Source organism: Carica papaya, chromosome 4 (assembly GCF_054855325.1).
Source record: "Carica papaya isolate Zhongbai chromosome 4, ASM5485532v1, whole genome shotgun sequence".
Taxonomy (NCBI): domain Eukaryota; kingdom Viridiplantae; phylum Streptophyta; class Magnoliopsida; order Brassicales; family Caricaceae; genus Carica; species Carica papaya.
The window spans coordinates 27,945,711-27,968,148 of NC_142312.1; the positions used below are offsets into that span (position 1 = coordinate 27,945,711).

The 22,438-nt window shown below is 34.2% G+C and overlaps 3 protein-coding genes across 7 annotated transcripts; 1 reads left to right on the forward strand and 2 right to left on the reverse strand.

Annotated features, from left to right (window-relative positions):
- Nucleotides 1–469: 469 nt before the first annotated feature.
- Nucleotides 470–12,191, reverse strand: EDM2 (ENHANCED DOWNY MILDEW 2). 4 transcript variants are annotated; one of them, XM_088218662.1, is made up of 19 exons: nt 12,035–12,191; nt 11,219–11,650; nt 11,033–11,129; nt 10,831–10,884; nt 10,574–10,716; nt 7,198–7,294; nt 6,893–6,991; nt 6,461–6,708; nt 6,269–6,358; nt 5,666–6,187; nt 5,370–5,517; nt 5,189–5,290; nt 4,610–4,702; nt 4,032–4,073; nt 3,483–3,593; nt 2,488–2,559; nt 2,274–2,392; nt 2,081–2,144; nt 470–1,995 (listed from the first exon to the last, which is right to left on the reverse strand). In XM_088218662.1, the coding sequence occupies exons 2-19, from the start codon at nt 11,626–11,628 to the stop codon at nt 637–639; spliced, it is 3,870 nt and encodes a 1,289-aa protein (XP_088074788.1). In that variant the 5' UTR covers nt 11,629–11,650; nt 12,035–12,191; the 3' UTR covers nt 470–636. The 4 variants fall into 4 exon arrangements, with proteins under 4 accessions (XP_088074788.1, XP_088074787.1, XP_088074789.1 ...); XM_088218661.1 differs by having other exon boundaries at nt 11,219–11,688; nt 12,035–12,181; XM_088218663.1 differs by lacking the exon at nt 11,219–11,650 and having other exon boundaries at nt 12,035–12,167.
- A 684-nt stretch (nt 12,192–12,875) lies between these two features.
- Nucleotides 12,876–19,198, reverse strand: LOC110820810 (fimbrin-1-like). 2 transcript variants are annotated; one of them, XM_022050406.2, is made up of 15 exons: nt 18,972–19,198; nt 18,315–18,624; nt 18,020–18,190; nt 17,527–17,765; nt 17,267–17,438; nt 17,142–17,180; nt 16,913–16,981; nt 16,682–16,798; nt 16,260–16,471; nt 15,328–15,483; nt 14,815–15,014; nt 14,236–14,393; nt 14,050–14,146; nt 13,812–13,903; nt 12,876–13,536 (listed from the first exon to the last, which is right to left on the reverse strand). In XM_022050406.2, the coding sequence occupies exons 2-15, from the start codon at nt 18,399–18,401 to the stop codon at nt 13,279–13,281; spliced, it is 2,067 nt and encodes a 688-aa protein (XP_021906098.1). In that variant the 5' UTR covers nt 18,402–18,624; nt 18,972–19,198; the 3' UTR covers nt 12,876–13,278. The 2 variants fall into 2 exon arrangements, with proteins under 2 accessions (XP_021906098.1, XP_021906099.1); XM_022050407.2 differs by lacking the exon at nt 17,527–17,765 and having other exon boundaries at nt 18,972–19,197.
- A 2,226-nt stretch (nt 19,199–21,424) lies between these two features.
- On the forward strand, nt 21,425–22,124 carry LOC110820771 (small ribosomal subunit protein eS17-like). Its single transcript, XM_022050353.2, has one exon. The coding sequence runs from the start codon at nt 21,527–21,529 to the stop codon at nt 21,956–21,958; it is 432 nt and encodes a 143-aa protein (XP_021906045.1). The 5' UTR covers nt 21,425–21,526; the 3' UTR covers nt 21,959–22,124.
- The last annotated feature ends 314 nt before the right edge of the window (nt 22,125–22,438 follow it).

Below are 22,438 nucleotides of genomic sequence, written 5' to 3' on the forward strand. Positions count from 1 at the left end.
GGTGATGAGTGTCTGATTGGACCACACAAATATATTATGAAAATAATAAAATCAACAGCTTTTTATTTATTTATTTTCTTATTTAAAATTAAAAATGCCTGATCAGTACTACCCCATTATGGTTTCTTTAAATAAACGAAATTAACCAACACAATAACTTGTCAGAAAATAAATTATCGTAAATTAATCAATTTTATTATTTAAACTGTTAACCTTCAAATAAAATAAGATAAAAATATTTTAATCATTAATTTAACACATTAACAATTTTTTTATTAATTTTTAATGAAATTTAAAAAATTATAACAATTAAAGATTGATTTTAATAAAAATAATAAATTTAGACAATACAAATAATTCTAATGGACCAGGAAGTGAATATTTGAAATTTTTTTTAAAATTTTTTATTTTTCATTTTCTATGTTATTAAATTAAATACTAAGAGAAAATTGCTACTAAAACATGGACAAAACGGAAAGTTCCCGCAAAGAATTCCGGGACATTAGTTTGCAGAAAACGGAGTTTATCTACTGCTAACCATGATGCAGATTTTGTACAGACAGAAAAGTACAAGCAGCAGTTCACTAGGCAGTGCAGATAATTAGCCACATTGTTAATGGATGCACGATGAAGCATCTAGTCGTTGAGCCAACCAGCTGATCTGCAACTGGGGTAGGGGTATGGGTAGGGGTAGGGGTAGGGGTGGGGAGGACGAGGAGTAAATTCTACTGAATCAAGACGATATCTAGGATCATGAACGCCATTGTTGCCAACAAAGGACCCAGGTTGCGGTGGTCTATGATCATACATCGTGCTACTGCTGCTAAGGAGGGATGCTGGTTGGGATCCTCTCGGTTCATAAATGCCATGGTTCCTAACTAGGGGTTCTCCAGATCCAAAAGAATTCATCCCAGTGTGGTTCAGTTCATCCAGTTGAGGTGCATATCGCTGCATTGCAGATGTATTCATTCTGTAAGATGACTCAAGTGGAGAACCCAAATGTTCATAAGAGGTGGATGTCATTGATGCCATTTGGCTGAATCTAGGATCATGCCTCTGTCCCGTATGACCATATCCAGGATCATGCCCTGACATGTGATTTCTTTGAGTGAAAACATCAGGATCTTGCCTACAAAGGGGAATTGGTGAAGGCAAATTAAATTCCCTCCCTACATTGTTGTAGGGCCTTCGGTCAAGGCTACCTATGTCATCTCCCAAGTGGGCTGTAAACTCTTGTTCAAGGTTTTCACCACGCCTTCTGCCAAAATCATCTGCACTCAGTTTGTCCATTGATTCAAAGTGTTTATTAGGCGAAGTACCTCTTAATGTGGATTTTTCATCTGCTGAAGTGAATGGAGAATGGCGAGAAGCTCCTTTATATTTCTCAGTTAGAGTAGGGTCTGCACCTACACATGGATTATCATCTATTTTTGTATATCTTTCCCCATACTTCCTCTTCCTCGATGCCATGTGTCCATCAAGGCCAGACTTTTCTTTGTCCCCTCTTGATATGCTCTCCGATCTGTCAAGCCGGAAGTTTTCTCTATCCCCTGTTGGTGTATCCTCCCGTCTGTCAAGGCACGAGTTTTCTCTATCCCTTTTTGACGCTTCCTCCCGTCTGTCTAGGTAGGAGTTTTTTCTATCCCCTTTTGGCATGCTCTCACTTCTGTCAATGCGAAAGTTTTCTTTATTTCCTTTTGGTGTGCCTACTCTCTGTCTAGTTTCCTCTTTCTCATCCTTCTGCACAGCAATATCATCAATCACTGCAGAAATATTGTCCAGATCAGCACAATCACTCATTGCATGAGCAGGGACATTAATTTCATTGCTTCTGTCCTCTACATGTGGTGTGAACAAGTGGCCATGCTTTTGAGCTATTTCCTTGTGTTTTGCAACCCAATCAGAACGGCTCCAAAGAGAAAGTGGTGGTGCAACCAAATTCCACTGCTCCAGTTGTTTGTCATTTTGGTCAATGGACCCAGGCAGGTAGAATGACTGAAAAGATGATACCCGAATCAGGTACCACTGAAGTCCAGTTTGAAAAACAGCAATGAGATTAAACCTCACGAGGGAACTCTACCTTTCCTGACAAAGACTGATTATCCTCCCAAACAAGTCTGTAAGATGACTTCTTCTGATCTAATCTGGCAGCAGGCAACAAAATAATTTTTTATTCCACAGAAAAATAAAAAATTTCTTGAAAAGACACCATATTTCATGGACATAGATATGCAGTCAACAAAATGTTAACAAGAGAGATGCAAGGTATTGACCTTTCAGTTTCTGGCGGAACAATAAGAACAATGAGCTTTGGATCAAATTCAATGGCCCTATTGATAAATTTATTTGCCAAAGCTGCTTTAACTCCAAAAGGAGGATTTAGCCCAATGATCTACACACGAACCAAGTACAAGAAATGGCATAATAGTATCAGCAACAGTACCAAATAGCATATGTTGATTTCTGTCAGAAAAGTCCTTTTCTTACCAATTTCGACCCTGGTTGCAACTCTTCTTTTTTGACAGTAAACCAATCTCTCTGCTCAAAATTAAAACTATTCTGCCAAAAGGAGAGAGCCCAAAGTTTCATCTTATAATTAATCAGATAACAAAAAGCAGTAAAATCAATTAGCCTTATGGTAAAATATAGAGTTACAAAGTTGATTATTAGACCAAGTTCATGTACCAAATAACAGAACTTCCAAAGTATGTTCCCTTCATATTTACCACACACAACGCTGAATGAAAAAGGACAAACATAGGACAGGTAAAAGAAGTTGTGATACTTAGCTTGACTCAGAATATGGGTCTCCAGAAAAACCCCAATATATTGCTTCTTCCCAACTATATATCATCTAGTTGCAGAAATACATGGGCAACTCAACAAATAACAGGTAAGTGCTCTATATCACAAAACCACAAAAGAGTTACCAAAGTTCATTTGCCAAAATAAGTTCCGTGGTGTTTTTGACTTTCGAAAGTTATATTGGTCCAAGTTGCAAATTGGCTCAAAAAACATTGTAGATACACAACTCAACAAATGGCAGTGAGCAGACCAACAATATTGGTGAGAAAGATAAGGACAATAACAACTTTCTATTCCTTCCTTCTTCCTTGTTCTTTCCTTATCCACTTTTTACATTCTTCCTTTAGCTAACAACCCCTGACCGTTAATCAGAATATCAATTTCATGTCATTCTAATTTTTGTTATCTTCCAAACTTCATGAAAAAAAAGTATGAAGTAAAAAAATCTGAAGGTCCTTTTTCACTTTCTCTTATTAAGCCAACAATTACCAAAATCCACAACAGCATTGTTGAATGATGACAAGAAAAATGACCATGTATTTTCTTCTACAAAAAAATGACTGGGTCAAACAGATTGTCGACCTTTGTACAGCGATACCTAAGATTATAAAGAATGCATATTTCTTCCATATAAATAGAGTAAAAATTATCTGAGTCCCAAGGAAATTGTAAACTACCTTGGCTTCAAACAAATCATAATTTTTGTAGGAACATCTTTTCCCTGTCTCTTCGAGCTTCTCTTTCATTAGACAACTAAAATCGTTTGCCCCACAACAGAAGTCAACTATCTGTCCAACAGACAATCAATGTCATGGATACAGAATATTAATGAAAATAAAGGTAAGGAAAAAATAAGTAGATTCAAATTTAGCTTTCCCAGGCATGTGAGAATCTTTAACATAATTTGGGGGAGAAAAATATAGAACATATATTTCTAGTAACTGATTGCAAGTCCAGTAAAACCAATCCTATTCTCAAAGCCATCATCACCAAGCACAACTGTACATTCGAAAGAATGAAAATGCCTGTTAATAGAGTTTGTTGGATAACTTAGAAGTTGAACAAATCTAATCACCCACAAGAACATAATCTGAAAGTCACCTTGACTCAAGACTCAGCATATCCGAAATTCTTTGTATTAGAGCAAAATTTACAGCCTAGTCAGTCATATCCAGGTACCAAAAAGAAAAAACAAAATCATTTAAAATAAACAAACCAACCCTTACCATATCACCATCTTGAACATACCAGTGTAGCTTATCAACCACCTGCATACCAGAAAACATGTTTAGCATTGTTTAACCTTGATAGAGATATTCACTCAACTAATCAAAGAGGGCAAAACTGGGAGCCAAAATAAAACCACAACAAATCAATAAAACTTCTCCATGACAAAAAGTAAATAATAATTAATATAAACTTTGAATTAGTAATTTATAAGTAAATAGGAAAACTAAGACTTCCATGGATGGAGGATAGCTTACAGTAAATAGAAACCACCAACCTAAAAAGACAAAAGCTCTCATCCCCTACCAGCTTTCTCCCCAAAGTTTTGTTTGAGAATTTTATAATTCTTTTTTTAATTTTTACACGACGAGAAAATATGCCAACAAGGATGCAGGTTGAATAGCAACTAAAGCATCAAATTTCCTTGGATGAATAACCCACATTTCAACCCACAGTAATAACATAAGGCATAAACTGAGGCGCATTGAATTGAAATCAATAATCATAAAAACTTTCAACCGATTATTGATCAGATAGAATTTTAAACAGCCTTTGATTAACAAGATAAATCAATTACCTCTTGTAGCTTCTCCACTTTAGTGAAATGACGGCCAAAGGATGTGTAACGCATCCCATTAAGAAAAGGTGCAAGGTACACTGCAAGTTTATCCTAAAGCACAATGAAACAGCTTGTCAAAATAACAAAAAGAAAATAATGCAAAAAAATTCATGAATGCGAGTGCTATAAACATGCAGTTGGCAAAATTTAAGCAGTAAACAAGGAAGGTTGATTCAAGGCACATCGTCTCATCCTTGACGTTCAACAAGCGTAAATCTGAGTTCTCCTACATGACCAAGTTGCTATAATATAAAGCTTGTTTGCAAGCATGTCAAGCAAAAAACTCATTTCCACAAATAATCTACAGTCAACAATTAAATTTTCAAAATGCAACTGCCGGTGCATAGCTACAATACATCATCAAATCAAAAAAGTGACAACTGAAACTAGCTCAAACCAGATCCAGCATTGCTAGAGAAATAGATATACAAGAATATCAAAGCATATATTAGTTTATCTAGAAAATTAGCTTTAAAATATCCTATTGCACCTATGACAAACTGCTGATAGGATAATAAAGTGAGCGTGATATACAACCTTCCATTTAAATATCTGGTTTAGCATCTCCGGGTCGCAAACAGCTTTTGCATCTTCAATACTATTTCCTTTAACTATTTTCTGTAAAGCTGCTCGAACCGCCTGCAAACAATCAAGGAATCAGATACCCTAATAGAATGATAACTATATATCAAGCTATAATTGTATTCTAAAAATAAACCTCAACGGAGCCCTCTATCCTTCCCAGTGTAGTAGTCTTCTCTACGAAATGTTTTAACGAGTGCGCATGCGTTGATGGAACTTTGTGCTTTTGAATAATCTCTTCTAGAGTTACAGAGGATGCTGCCTCTTTCATTAGTGCTAGTAGTCTACATTGGCCAAAAAAAAATAAGAACATCATTATATAAAATAATAATAAATTAATCACACATTATACAACAGCCACATATGCTTTAACTAAAAGGTTAAACAAATGATACAACAACTTAGAACCAGAAACATAAAGGGGAAAGTCACCTCCTTTCTGTGCCAGCATCAATTGAAAGAGGCTCAATGCTTAGCTTCTTTGTTGCAGGCTTGAGAATTTTATTCTTACCATGTTTGCTATCAGCTGTATCCCTTCTCCCAATCTTTGCTTGGTCAGAGCCATGGTTCATAAATTCATATAGCCTCTTGCCCAGGGATACTTTGTCTTCATTAGTTGCAGAGGACTTATTCACGTCCATCACAGTAGTCTTCATGACTTTCATCATTGGCTTTCTTGGTGCGTTGGATACTTTCATTCTCCTTTGGGTATCTCGAGAAGAAGAAAATTTTTCATGCTCTGAAGCCTCACCCTTCGCAGAACCCAACTGTTTAGGTGCTTTCAGAACTGTTTTTCCCTGAGAAGAGTCATCTGAGGTAAGATATCTCTTCTTCAGTCCAGTTGTACCCTTGTGCACAGGCAACTCTGGTGCCCTTTTTTCATTCTCTTCAATACCAGGAAATTTTATGTGATCTCTTATTGGTGTTAGAAGTGAATCATCAATCTTATGATCCCTGTTCACAACAGAAGGTAAAACCATTGAACAAGCCATCTCACAGATGATGAACAAAACCAGCTCATGTAAAAAAACTTACAAGCAATATATGAGTATACGGTTGAGCAATAGACCATCCCATGCCCTTGTATATATGCCTTCCTCCTCTACATCGTCAAAAGAAATCTCCCTGAATTTCAAGCACCATGATTCTAGTTATTACTTAAGGGCCCCATTCCAATATCTGAAGGGAAAAAAATAATATAAGAAAAGAAATAAGTTATGAGCACACCGTGGCAAGCATTTCCTATGGTATGATTTGGGACAACGCCTGCATACAGCAAGCTGCAACTCCTCATTCTTCTTATCCTCAATTTTTTTACAAACACAGCACTTATGAATAGGGCATGTGAATGATTGCCCTCCAGCAATACTTTTCTCAAGTTCTTCTGCATCAATTTTATTCCCTGGATGGAGCAATTTTGCAACACAACGGGGATGGTAAAAATAGCCACAGGTGGCAGCAACACAGCGGAAGACCTAAGATGATTTGATAAAAATACAAGAGCAATTAAAGAATATACACAAAAAATACTTGAAAAGAACCTAAAAAACAATTGCAACACTGCCAAACTGCAAACTAACATCCTAGTAGCAAAGTTTATAAAAGATTGATATTTCAAAAGCACCATTGCCAATCAAATTTCTAGTAGCAAACTCATACCTCTGTAGCAGAAGATTTACCAGAGAAGCCTAGCTTCCCACAAGCAAAACATTGATGCTGATCATATTGACAATTCTTGCATAAGAAACTTTGCATTTCCTGCCAAATATTTGAGGAACACCAAATAATCAACAGCAATACACACAGGTGCAGTCACATAGATAAAAAGAAGTGCAGAGTAAGTGTAATTCTTCCACATAAACATACATAGATAAAAAGAAGTGCAGAGTAAGTGTAATTCTTCCACATAAACATAGAACTACACAACAAGTACAGCTAGTTGTAGAAATTTTCCAGTAGAATACCTTCACGTCCTTATTGGAAAAGCCAAGGGACTCACAGAGAGATTCTTCACCAGCCTCCTTAAAAGCATGAAACGAACGCATACACTTTCCATCACAACTGTATGCAAAAGAAACAAAATACATCATATAAACTAGCCATGAAGATCACAATAAAGAAAGTACCAGAATATTCCTTTCCTTCCATACAACCCAAAATTTTGTCATCCCTTGTAGTTTTTTTTTTTTTTGAAATATAAAGTGTGAAAATTGTATTGATATAGGCACTAAGAGGATGCTATCTATTCACAAAATTTACAACTCAATCAATATATTAATAATTTCTGCCAAATCCTCCATAGAACGAAAAGAAAGACCCCGTAACAAAAAACCAAGGGTCTGGAACCATCTATTCTTAGGGACATAAAAACCATTTACATCCTCAACTCCATCAAAGGCATCAACTGATGATGGCAGATTTGGTGAGAGAAGAAATTTGGGCGTGGAAGGGTATCGACGGCCGGTGAAAACAAGAGGATCTAATTCCGCTCTCTATCTTTTGGGTGTTGTGGAACGAGAAGAATAGAATGTCGCCTACAGCCCCAATAACTATCATCCCTCATAGTTAGAATGTCACCTACAGCCCCTATAACAAATAAATCAGGTCAACCCAAGTCCTTGGCAGTCTACTATCAGCGCACCAAACTATCAAATGTTAGACTTCACTTTAGTTTCTTGAAAACACAAATCAGGCATTCATTTACCTAGGAAGCTTAATAACTACCCTATTGCTTATGTCATTTGCACCCCTTAAATTTGAGAAAAACAATATTTTTCATATAATCTCAACAAATATTCAGAATATGACATACTCGCTGTCCTTTTGTCTGCCTCACTCCTCTTGTAATAATTTACATAGCATTTCAGCCTCTTAAGCTATAGTTCTTTTACCATGACTCTTATGGCTTCTTTCAAATAATAAAAAGTTTTATAGACAACTCTTCATGCCCATCAAAACTCACAACAAAAAGCTTGTTGTTCCTATAGATATTATTTAACATCAAATCAGATAGCCTCTCTTTGTTATTAAGGCCTTTATCACGCACCAAAAATTCACCCTACCCATCAACCCTCACAACCTCCAGTCCACTTGCCTGCTTGATCTCAGCGTCTAGAAACAATCTTCAATCCATCTAATGGCTGCTTAACGTTCCTAGAGGAAGGACAAATCAGGACCTCTTCTACGAGGTGGAACTGGAGTTTTTAACTGAAAAACACATGCATCTACCTCCCCCAGAGCTAGGAGCCCTAAATCTTACATACTCTTAAGGAAGAACCTCCATTTGAAATGTTCATATTCCAGGAACAACTAGGACCATCGATTTTCTAAGATTCTATGCTCTGTGAAAAAATTCAGTGAATACAAGAATGGAACAAAGTCAGAATTGCATAAGCAAGGACGCCCAAGAAATCAAGGCTATGCTTCGCATGAGTCTTAACTTTGGGCTTACTAATGGGAACGTTTGTCTCTCTTTATTTAGCAAAATATCTAACTTCATGAGGCCCAATGCAAGAGCACTGAAAGACAGACAAGGCCATTTCACATAACAAACAAGTGGTTTGCTTCAGTTTGAAATTTGAAATCCTTCTTACCAAATTTGAGAATGGGTCCTTTTTCCTTATCCCAATCACTTTTTTTGAAATAATAATTTTTTTTTAAATAGCTTATCCCAATCAAAAACCACATTTGCAAAATATTTCACATAAATTCACTCCTAAGACTCTGAAACAGCTTTAAAAGAGCTATCAAGAATTTCCTTGCAACGGAGAGAAGAAACTAGAACTGTCTCACGTAAACCCATTTCTGTCATCGCTTTGCCACTAGAGACTCCAATTCCCAAGAAAAGCCCAAATCGATGACCTTCTTCTTACCAGACTAAAAGGCAAGCAAACCCAAGCCACAAACATCACCTCACTATCGAAAATAGTCAAGAGTATCCACCAATAGCTGCCTCATGGACTTCTGGAAGGAACATTCTCCTCCTAGCATTTATAATGCAAAATGGATTATGCCTAAACAAATCAGAAATTGTAATTATATTAACTGTAAAATTACTATACTATTTAGGAGTCTATAATTATATTATCCACGATTTTATTATAATTTTAGTATTTTATTCTTTTCCTATTTGTTTTAATCTTTTACTATTTTTATTAAGACAATGACTCATAATATTATTAGTATTAGTTTCCTAATCTTATTAGTTTACAATTTCTTAATTTAATCCTATTTAGTAAAGGTTAATCATGGAGCATTATGAATATATTTATAATTTAACTTCTTGGGACAATATTCAATTATTTAATAAAATATTTAGAGGAATTCTCAATTTTCTAGTTGTGTAATGCAATCAAACCTTTAAGTATGATACTTACGACTTCTTAGATATAATGTCTAAGAACCCTAAGTGTGATCTCTAGCTTTTTTATCCCTAAATCCCTAGTTGGACAATACCTTATTTGTCCTACATCAATTTACCTTTCATTCTATGGAAACTAGATGCCTCTCGCTATTGTTCTTACCCATGGCGACCTGGAAGGTTCATCATTTGGTCTTCAAGCTCTTCATCCAAGAAAGTAGTCCAATCTTCCAGCATAACTCACAAAAAGAGTTGAAGAACTTTGCCCAAGCAAGAGAAGTGGAAATATCCCCGTGAAAACTATATTTCCTCAAGCAGATAATCTTACAACCCTCAAGAATTATGTCAAGGACTTTTTCTCAATAACCAGACTTAAATTAGAGCTTGTTATGTTTTTCCATGTTCACCTTAAAGCTAAAAAAATTAATGAAGGTATGACATCTTCAAGATATTATGATTCCAACCTTCTATGACTAAATCATTAACATATAAACAAAATAATTGAAGGACAACCATCATAATCACAATAATAAAGCTAGCACTCACTTCACCAATGTAGCGCTAGGTCCTTGGTCAACAAAAGGATATAGAGTACTACTATGGTCCCAAAAGACACTATACTTCATTTTCTGGTTTATTGTTTTTCAAGAATTTGATAACATAGTATAGTAATTAGATAACACTATGTAGTAACTCAGTAACATTATGTATTTTATGTAATCGGTAAAGTATTGCACAATGTAATCTAACATTACTGTGAAATGTTAAAAAGGTATAACTACATAAATTCATTGTGGACATGAGATATCCGAGTCACCATAAAGTTTCTAAAGATACGAATAGAAATGATGAATATTGACGATGGGATGCCATTATTGTGGCGCCTCCTCCGAGGAACCATAAGAATTTCCCCTGATAGTAGAGAAAAAAGTATGCTTATAAACTTTCCTATTAATAACAAAGAGTTAAAAAAAATGTACCATAGGATATTTCCACCATTATCGCATATTGCACAAACAGTATCAAAATAATCCTCATCATCAGAACCATCATCCTCGACATCTTCAGTTTGCCCCTCATCTATATCATCAACTATGAACTCGGATGTGTCTCTACTTGGAACCTGACGAGAAGAATGAAAAACAGTTAGCTTGCCCAACTAAATAATGACTCAGAAATGTAATGCAAAAGAAAATTGTTAAAGAGGAAAAGATAGAAACATAAGGTAGAGTACAACCTGATCCAGCAGTTTATTTTTTTTGGGCTTCTCCTCAAGAAATCGGAGTAGAAACTGGTCACACCAAAGATTTGTCATTGTGGGTGTGTAGATAGCAAAAGAAAAGGATGATTCCAAGTAACTACTGTTACCACTTTAATGAATATTATGAATTCTAAGCATTAATTTATTAACAATATTTAGAAAAGCTCAAACTACTAACCTTGGACTTTGCTAAAGAATCATCTCGTTTAACCGCTTCACTGATTAGATCCATGTGGTCAATCAAGTCATTTTGTGATGGCGTTGGCTCATACAAACTGCAAATGAAATAATTAGATTATGATTTAGAATTATATTGATAAGAAAATTTTACAAATGACATCTGAAAATTTTCACAAGCATATACCTAAATGCCCTGGATAAATTATCCCAAAGAGATTTTCCTGGCATTTCTGGATTAGACTTTAGTAAACTAAGGGAATGGACAGTTATCAGAACTGTTCTGATTAAATCCTCATAGCTTTTCTTTGGCTTTTGAAGCTTAACCCAAGAATCTTCCTTGGTTAGCACTGATATCTCAGGTTTCACTCCGCAAAGGTCAAATCTCCATGCTTTGACATGCTTGTATATCTTTTGAAGCCCGTTGTCAGCAGTTCCATCCAAGAATATAACCTTTTCCTCCCCATCCTTATTCTCACCTTCACTCCATTGAACGGGCAGAACCGAGAATGAAACAGGCTGCTCCTCATCATCTAAGAAGTAGTAATTTGTAACCGACAGTGGCATAGAATCTTCCTCATCATCTGAAATATCCATAATTCTCTTTTCTCCTTCACACCTAAGCATCCATGCATCAGGAATTCCTTTAGCCTTATGCTTAAACCCGGAATACCAGAAGACAGGCAAAATACCAAGTATAGGAAAAAGAATCAGAAACCAGAAACGAAAAGCTTCTTCATCCGAGAACTGGCAAATTTTTCCTATTTCCTTTTTCATTTCTTAACTCCATTTTCTCGGCAAACAGATAGGGAAAAGAAAAAACTAGAGAACGAAAGTTCCAACTCAATTATGTCGAGGAAACAAGAAACGAAAACAAAAACTCAACAACATTTGTGACTCAAGGCTGTAATTTTCAAAAGAAAGAAAAGCCGATAGAGGTGATGAACAGAACAGGTAGTGAATGCGAAAACCACGAACAGATAGTGAATATGAAAATGCTTACCTAATCAAACACAGTGAACCGCGAAACCCTAATTCCCGTACAAAGGTGACGTTTTGAGTTTGCAGTTTGCTATCAATTTATTCCTTCCGGGTTCGTATACCACCCAATTTTGTTCCACTGCTTGAATTTTAGGGCGATAAGGATTTTTGAAGTTGATGACGTAATTAATCTATTTGTAAAAGAACGAGCAAATAAGTTTGACGTGTCCTCGTTATATAATTATCTATATTTTTAATTATGTAACATATACATATATTAATTATAATATATAAACGAAAAAAATACGTAAAATATAAAATTTAAATTAAATTCACAATATTTTTATTAAAAAATATTAAGTATTCAGTTTAAAAATAATTAATTTATAATATAATATTTTAAAAATGTATAAAAAATTTAATATAGTTCATAAATTAATATTATCTAAATATTTTAACTCAAGCACTTTACAAATTTTTAACAAAAATTAATATAATTTATTAAACTTTTATATTTTACACTCTTAATTTCCAAAATAAAAATATATTGAAATTTTTCACGGTTTACTTGTTACTAATATAATTTAGCCTCTACTTTTTTTAGATCCCGTATTTCACTCCGATAGTATTATAAATCAGATCGATGCAGAGAAAATGAACGCATTTACAACTATTAATTATTCTACTAAATAAGTAAAACATAACTAAAAACATAATCTAAATTATGATTATGCCATTACCGATTATTTTTTATAATAAATAAAAAAATCACTGCTTATATATATAATAATAACAAAAAATTAACATTATTATTAAATTTATTTAAATTATAACTATTTATTTTAGGTATTAAATCAACAATATAGATTCAAAGGCTCATTTTCAAAATTTTATTTCGATTCATAGAATTAATTTGCAAAACTGACCTACTTCTTTGTATGATCAACAGGACTCCCTGCTCAACAGGAGTTTGAATTCATCACAAACAGATCCTATTATTTTCAAAGCACCTCTACAACAAACTGTAAATTGAACAAGAAGAAGAAGAAAGACAAAATTTTTGAGGAACAAACATTTAAAAAACAAATATGTTCTTCCATTCTCTTGGTCTTCAAAGAGATCTTCTTCTTCTTCTTCTTCTTGACACTCCTTTTTTCCCACGATCCGTTTTTCCCTTATAGGGACAGTGTACATTTTTATCCTACCCGTGTTTTACTTCTTTGCTTTCGTGTCATTATTGTGATAACACTTGAACTTGAATGTATATTATCCGAGGGGAGTTTCTTCATTCTCAAGCAATGAGGAGACTGTTGTGTCGGAAGCAGAATCATCAATTATCAAGTTTGAGATCTCACCACCAAGAGAAGAGCTTTCGTCTTCACCACTAAAGGATGGTGCTGGAGAGGCATCAGGAGTATAGGCACCATTATGAAGTGAGGGAGATGAGTCTCCCTCTTCCACTGGTTGTTGAAGGCTCCAGTACATTATGCTGGCTGTTAGAGTGAGAACCATCTTCTGGTTCACCTGCCGGATCAGAGTAAAAAATTTTGTCCAGTTATGTGATATATCATATTCAATGCATGATTAAATTTATAGTTCTACATAAATATCTCTCTCTCTCTCTTCCTCTATCAACTACATATATATAACAAAAATATATATATAAATACATCTACAGGTACAGTTGGTTTTTGAGAACCAAGGTAATCTCCCAATTCTTTTGGAGGAAAAGGCAACCATGTCAGTTTGGATCATGGAACATCTTTTTTCTGAGGTGAGTAACAAAAAGAGTAATGTACCTCAATGATGTCATCGGGCAACAAGAAAATCGAACAACCAAGCTTCCGTGCCACACTGATTATGTAAGTAGCATTCAACCTCTTCTCATCGTCTGCAATTACACCACGAGAGATGGTGAGCTTGTTTCTCTATCAGTACCATGGAATAGAGATTAAATGCAAGTGCACAAAGAAAACAATAAGATGATAGAGTGAGAAGCAAAATGAATTAGTAAACATCAACTTCAAAATATCATACCACTTTCACCCTTGGTCACAAGGTTCCAATTGACGACCCTCGGTTCTACTGCACTTAAAAGCTCAAGAAAGAATAATCCATTCGACAGACTCTTGTCCTAAAGGATTTCAGAATAAACAATGTTAAGATACAATTGGCTTTAGATGTCAACATTCATGATAACAAGAATTACTAAGTTTTCCGAACCTTGAAGCTGTCCATGTGAGACTTTCTGCCCGAACTTTTAACTTTCTTATTCGCCCAATTCAGAATATCTCTGTCTGTCATCTCTTTCTGTTGCAAGTGGGATCTCAGGTTCTTCAGTAGCTGAAGCATATTAAACCTCATCAACTGCCATAGAAAAGCTGAAACAGATGGAATCAAAACTAAAAAATTAGAAAACTTTTCACAACAGAACGTTAAAGTCAAGGAACAAGTCTGAAGATTTATTCACGGAAAACAGAAAAGGAAAAGATTATTTAGTCTTTAATAGACAAGGAATGATCAAGAACAGTGGAATTTGCTTGGTAAAATTCAAGTGTAATAATTCTAATTGATCATTAGACACTAGGGGATGAACAATTTACATATTTATTTGTATGTGAGACAGGTTGAATGGGGGTAATTATTAAATTAGCATTCTCCTAAAGGTTGAAATCAATAGAAATCCCTACAAAAGAAAAGAGAATAAAAAGGAGTCTTAGACCATCATCTAACTGTTATTTGTTTTTCTTTTTCTTTATTGAGGCTAATGCAATGATAGAGTTAGAGGCAAAGGAAAATTACCAAGTATGAGCTTCTTATTTCCTTGTACTATATCATTTCCCGCTACATTGACTAGTGAAAATTTTAACTCCTTCCCGATCATTATAACTTGATTGCAGTTCTCTACTTTTCTAAATGGCATCTTAATTGGTGGCTTTGATGCCTGCTTCCAGTTTACTGAACCAGGGTAAACTTTGTCAAGAACTTCAAGAAGTACCCATCTGCATGAGATATGGGATTAAGAATTACTTCAAGTCAAAGATTCACAGTCTATGATAGTGGACACTATAGATATAGTAAAAAATGCAGAAAAGAGTGGTAAGTTAATATATTTCTGAACACCGTACAATTTCATAATTAAAGCAAAATGAAACGCTCAAAAGGAAAAGGTTTATGACTTCATTTTGTAATGTATACAAATACTATGCATATAGTTTCAACTTCTTCTCCAGTACTGGATATTCAGTCAAAAGGGGTTCGCATGGAACTAAGTATTAGTCAGTGTGACAATTATTATTAGAAAAGAGAACTCACCCATTCCTAACATCTTCAAACACATTATTGACATAACTAACAATTCCAAGACTGTTGATCCACAGTCGAAAACATCTTTCTTGTCTGCAAGTTTGCACATCATCTGTCATCATCTCTGCAAAGGAAACCTTCTTGCCATCTGTAGAAAGGCCATTCCTGCAGGAGTACAGATACAAGTTCCTCTCAATAACAAAACAACTACAGAAAATATAGAAGGGAAACAAGGGGGAAACTGCAAAAAAGAACAGTAACTGAGTAGGCATCATCTCGTAGATCATTGAAAAACTAATAATTGTGATTAGTAAAAGAGAAACAAGTGGGCTTTGCTTGCCAGAATCTACAAGCAGAAAGCAATTAAACCTTATAATGTACATTGCTTTTCCAATTATAACTAATTGCATATGTTCTTCTAATTGGCAGTATACACCACTGTACCAGTCAGTCAAAACCCAAGGATTCCTTCTTTTCCTTTTCAGGGGAGGGATGACTTCATATTGTCATCCTATTTCAACTATCCCTTGCAACTGTGGGGTATTTTTCTGATTACTGTAAAATAAAATAAAGTCATCCAAACATGAGAACTTCACACATTGATGATCAATAACCATCATTCATCAACTTACAACCTAATGACATGAAATGTAGTTCACCTAAAAGGAGATACTTAAATTTGTAACGAATTGAAATTTAATAGCACGGAAAAAAATGACATAGCAACTTGTTTCCAGAAATTAGTCATTCCAATGCAATTGACTGCATGCAGAACATGCATACAAAAAAATCATTTGAACTTCTATCAAGAATACATATATGTATTTAATCAGGGGGGAAAAAAGAAATGCCACAAAATCAAAGAAGAAAGAAAGATCCAACTTTCAAGTAATTTTTCATCAAACCAAAGGCAGAGCCTTATTATTCTGATTATTTCTAACCTTTCATGAAATATGTGTGCCACAAAAGCAAGATTCAAATTTGCTGAGCCCTCAACAATATCTTTTGGACTCAAATATCGTTTGCAACTCATTCTTTCTGCATGATCAAGTACTAATTTAGCCCTTTCAGTGGGATCCTTATTGTCCAATGTAGCAGGATTGCAGTGTTCTGGAGCAAGAACATTGAGCAGGTAAGCATAAGCCTCACCATCCTGCAGGCGCATTAGCAGTAGACATCAATAAAAGCATCTAAAACTACACAGGTATAACGGCATGGGCTCTATTCTGTCGTAATTGCTTCTGGTTGAAAAGATTCATATCCTGATTTCAAGAGAAACAAGGGTGGAAAACAGGACTAGAGCAAGAATATCTTATACATCACATGATGCTACAAGTCGTCCATAAAAAAAGCAGCCAAGTACCTTCAGATCAGAAGAGAAATTCGTTACAGGTTTCTTATAGCCAGCCTTTTTAAGATGGAAATTCATCCATTTTAGTAAGATTTTCTCGGGGGCCAATCCCAGAAGTTCCTCAACATCCTGCAGCAACACAACAATGCATGATGAGAATACCATGTATTTCGCATTCAATGAATGTTATCGGAACAATGATTATAGCAAACAGGTAACATGGTAAAATAAGCATCTCGTTACATTATTGTCCTCCACCAGTTCCACAAGCTGAGGCGTCTTCCTAAGGTTGAGATTGGCTAAGAGCTGAATCTGAAATTGTGACGATTAAAAAGTTAGCGAACAGCAATATGGGCAAATTATTTGAAATCATTTGACTGTTATAAAGGATATGAGTTGCTTATAAGCAGCTTATAATTGCTTCATGTTGGTTTTCATAGACTTCTAAACAAAGTATGATCATAAGGCCTACCTTTATAATTTGAGAAATCAACCCAAGCAACAAATGAGGCTGCAAAACAAAGGAGGAAAACAGAAATCTTTAGAATAGTAGAATACAAATATCTAGCCAATGACATCAGAATTGGCACAACTTACTCTTCCTTCAACCAAGTCCTGTGTACCGATGTTAACTACCGTACAGCCAATAGCCTTTGCCGAGTTGAGGCAGAGAGTATGGTTCTCATTTCTTTCCCATAAATTAAGTACTCGTTTGGTGTTAATAGCTCGTTCATCAATTGTTCCCGGAACCGCAACATTTATGAGCTTACTGTGTCAGATCACAAAGTCAAAATTAAAACCACAAATGGATATCAGCCTCGCTAACTTAAGAAAGCATATTTTTTTTGCATAAATACCATAGAAGCACCCCATCTTTTGCAAGATTAAATAGATCATTTGAAGCTGGATCTAAAGGAAGAAACTGCTTTAAGAATGGGTCATCCCCGAGATAACTGTTTATATGAGCAACATAAGCTGATTTTTCTGATTCACTGATTGTGTGTAGAAGAGTAGTTGTGGTTGCCTTAAGGAACGATGAAGAATTCTTTGAACCACCCGATTTAGCTGTAGCTTTGCCTTGCAAACTCAAATGTGTCTGCCCATTCCATAAAGTTGATGACCAGGTCAACGTCTATCACTCCAAACCCGATCAAACAAAACTAAATGCTACCAAGTCACACACAACTGGAAACCAAAACCAACCAAACAAAACTAAATGCTTCCAAGTCACATTTTATTGGAACTAGCTAAAATGTACTTTCCCTATTAGATTCCGGTGGTTCCAATTCCATTATTCTTGCTCATCAGATAGAAATATACTACATAAAAATGTAGAAACAAATCACTCACCCTGAGGAAGGCTTCAAAATCGACCTCACTGCTTGTGTCAGCATTGGATTCACTCAAGATGTCCCTAATCTCCTCCTCGGTGAGAGTTGTACTAAATGCCTTCAACTTTGCCATCATGGATGGCAAATCTCCGATTGTGACTTTACCATTTTGATTCTTTACCGAAATAAACTACAACATAAAACCATACAAACAATCAATTACCACCCACGAAATTTCAGTCACAACTGTATCGTGTGGCTAACTTTCTCACATCCATTACGTCATAAACAGGATAAGGAAGGAATAGCCTTACTTTGGCTTTAAGGCTGCGAAGCTCAACTTGGGTAAACTGGCTTTGAAGCCATTGATCCGAAACAACTACGCCCACATAACTCGACATCACCACAGATTAGCAATACGAATAACGCTAATTACTCCTCAAATTTCTTCTCTCTTCTCGAAGTAATAAAACAAGGGTAATATCCAACAAGATATCTACAAACCCAGAAACATAAAACCAATTCCAGGCCAAAAAACTTGAACCCTGATCCTACGTTAATCCTAATGACAGTAACCCACGATCAAATCACCTATGCAGGTCAGAAAAATCCAATCCTCTATTCCTGAAAAACAAAGCCACCGAGATGACTCAAATCAGGCCACAGAAACAGATAGAACAGAGAACAAAAATATATGAATGAGGAACTCTTGAATATTACTCTTCAATGAATACAAGAACTCCATAAACAAGTCAAAAATGGATTGAAAAACGCAAAACCAATCGGAACCCAGAAATGCAAACAAGATATCCGATCAAAAAAGTAAATATAGGAAATGTGAGAAAAAGAATATTGACAAACTAGGCAACTGCAGCAGTTTAAAACAGGTAAACTTTTGTATAATGAATAATCCAAAACAACCAACTTAATCATTAAAGAAAAAAAATGGAAACCCAATAATGGAAACGTACAAACATGGAGCACCCAGAAAGAGTTTCCTGTAAAATAACAAGATTATCGTTGCGTATCGATCAGTTTCCCAGAAAATTTTGACTACCCATTATAGTTCTTTTTTCTAATATAATGAATGTATACAGAGAGAAATGAGGGTTTAGGACAACAAGGGATCGATTTTCCTTCGTGGGAGAGCAAAGTGACAAAGAAAGAAGAGGGGAGAGAGAGAGAGAGAGAGATGAAACCGTTTTTACACCGATGACAGCGAAGGTCACACTGGCTGGAAGCGAATTTGATGGTGGTTCTACTACATGCGAGTCTATGGTAAGTCTATGGAACTCGTCTCGAACGTTTGCAATGTCAGCAAAATGGCGTTGACCGTTGAAGGTTTGACCTATTGAGCGAATAGTTTCTTTGTTTCGCTTCTACGATAACCTACCCCTTAACCGCCATGAAACTGGTTTCTTATTTTGATTTTATTTTATTAATAAATAATATTATTTATATAAGTTTTCGCATTTTAATAAAAAAATAAATATTTTTTACTAAATTACTGCTGGCGGTAAATTAAGAGAAAATCAACCATCAATATTATAACAAAATTAATTTTTATTTATAACACTATTTTTTTTATTATTTATCGCGTAAATTACGTTTTTAATATACTTTTACAGTTGATAATTCACAGCTCGATAGTTAAATTTGTGTAATATTACATAAAATTAATTAATTTTGACGTGTTGAATTTAATCTACTATAGAATTTAATTGATTTTATAAAAAATGCTATGACTAATTATGGTATAATTGAATATATACGGAATTATAAAATACGTTTTGTAATGGTGTCTCATGATTCCGTAATAATAAATAATCATAATTGATGTCTTGTAATTAGAGGCGGCTCTCCTCTTAACATCATTAATTTTCAAAAAAATAATAATAATAATTTACATAATGCGATTTCAAATTAAAAAAATCATGTTATTGAAATTTGACCATATTAATTATAATATAAATGGTAATTTTGACCCTTAAATAATTTCAAATGTACTAATTATTTCTATTTATATTTTTTTCAAATAACTAAATAACACTTACCCATTAATAATAATAATAATAATAATAAACTAATATAATTAATTTTTTTATAATAATAAAATTTGATTTTAATATAGATCTTTTTCACATAAAATAATAAAATAGTAATTATTTTGATTTTAATTTTTTAACACTCAAAAATATTATCTAATCATGATATTAGCCATGATGTCTACATCTCTAACTTTTTTGGTAAGTATTCTATTTATATTAATTAATTAAAAAGTAAATCCCTTTTTTGTCCGTATATATATATATATTTAAATAATTAATAGAAAAAAAAAAGAATATTTCCAAATTATCTGGACGCCCATAATTATTTACAATATTTCTATTTATGAAAATATGTTTGGGAAATAATTAATAAATATAAATAATTTTTTTTACGAAAAGTAATATTTTTATAATTATTTCACTGTCATTTTTGTTTATTATATCGCAATATAATAAATATAGCACATGACAAAAATATAAATTTGGTTAGATACAAATATTTACTATAAAAATACATAAATATTTTTATCTAATTTTAATAATATAATTTAAAAAAAAAAATTAAAAAAAAATTAGTATACTGAATGACCAGTCACCGGCTCCTGTGGTGCCCATGTGGCTGGCATGCTACATTTGTCTTTCCACACCTAGAAAAAACTTTGTGATATAAATATATAATAAATATGTATTTACTGAAACTATTTATATTTTATAATTTAATATTTATTACAACATCAATTGGTAATGACAAAAAGAATGGGCACATGCCCGTGTGTTAACTTTTTGGGACATTTTCTTAGTAAGTTAAAAATTATATTTTAAAAAAATTTAATAAATAATGTATCTAAATAATTCTTTTAATTTCAGAATTGAAAGTGAGAGTTTTTTTTAATCAAATTTATTAAAAATAAAAAGACTAAAAAAGTTTGTATTAAGATATACATATAATTTATAAATAGTCAATTTAATTATATAATTTTTTTGAGATTTTATGTAATTTATTGTAAATTTATATATTTTTTAAAACAAAATTTGAATTATATTTTTGGATAATGTAATGTCATATTTTGTTTTTTTATCACGTTGAATCCAAAAAAAAATTGATTAATTAAATAAAATAAACTTTTTATGAGCAAATTTTCAATTTAATTTTCGTTTCAAAAAGAATTGATTGGCAATTAAAATTTCACATATGAAATAAAAGTCAAAAGTATAAAATTTTGTTACAAATAAATTCAACATGACACATTGTTTTTAGGCACGGGCCTTGCGGAGAATTAAAAAAAGTAAATTTACAATAGTGGCCTCATAAATATTTTAAATGACAAAAAAGCCCACAATTCCCAACAAATTAACAAAAGAGCTAGCTTTACTCCTCATTTTACTCCGATATATAACCCTAATCCTAAACCCTAGTTCAATTCTGCGAACAAGCTCCTCTCCGAACGGGCGCACAGGCTCCGTCGGCAACAGCAACGATGGGTCGTGTTCGTACAAAGACGGTGAAGAAATCCTCTCGGCAGGTTATCGAGAAGTACTACTCTCGCATGACGCTTGACTTCCAAACCAACAAGAAGATTCTCGAGGATGTGGCTATCATCCCCTCAAAGCGGCTGCGCAACAAGATCGCCGGCTTCTCCACTCACCTCATGAAACGGATCCAGAAAGGTTCTGTCCGGGGAATCTCGCTTAAGCTCCAGGAGGAGGAGCGCGAGCGCCGCATGGACTTCGTTCCCGATGAGTCCGCCATTAAAACCGAATACATCGAGGTGGATAAGGAAACAATGGACATGCTTGCGGCTCTCGGCATGGCCGATGTTCCTGGACTGGTTAAGGTGGATCCAGTGTCCTTTCCGGTTCAACCAATGGGGGTAAACCGCGGTGCAGGTGGAGCCGGTAGGAGGTACTGAAAAAAGAAAAAAAAAAAAAAAAATTCCATCTTGAGTGTTCAATAGGAAATTGGAGATTTGGGAGAGAATTGCTAGTTTAATTTGATGCTTTTTTGATGTGATACTAATTGATTAACATGTTATTGGATTCACATTTGATTGGCTTAAATCATTCGTTTTTGCTTGATTTTTCTTACATAAAGTAGTAACTTAATTGCACTGTTCTCACACTTTGAGTAGGCTTGGAATGGAGAATTGTAGAATGTCTCAGGAATTGTTCTAAGTCAATTCTGTAACATTTGACACTAATTTACGAATCTTTTAGCATTTTAATTGTGAAATTTTAGAAAGTTATTAGGAATTTCTTTTTTGAAATAAAAAGTATAACTAGTATATTTAATGGGTACCAACCATATACAAGTGAATCCATCTATCCTTTTAACCTTTTTAAATTACATTCTCTTCCAACAAAAGGCTCTAGCATTTCTCTCTTTCCAAATA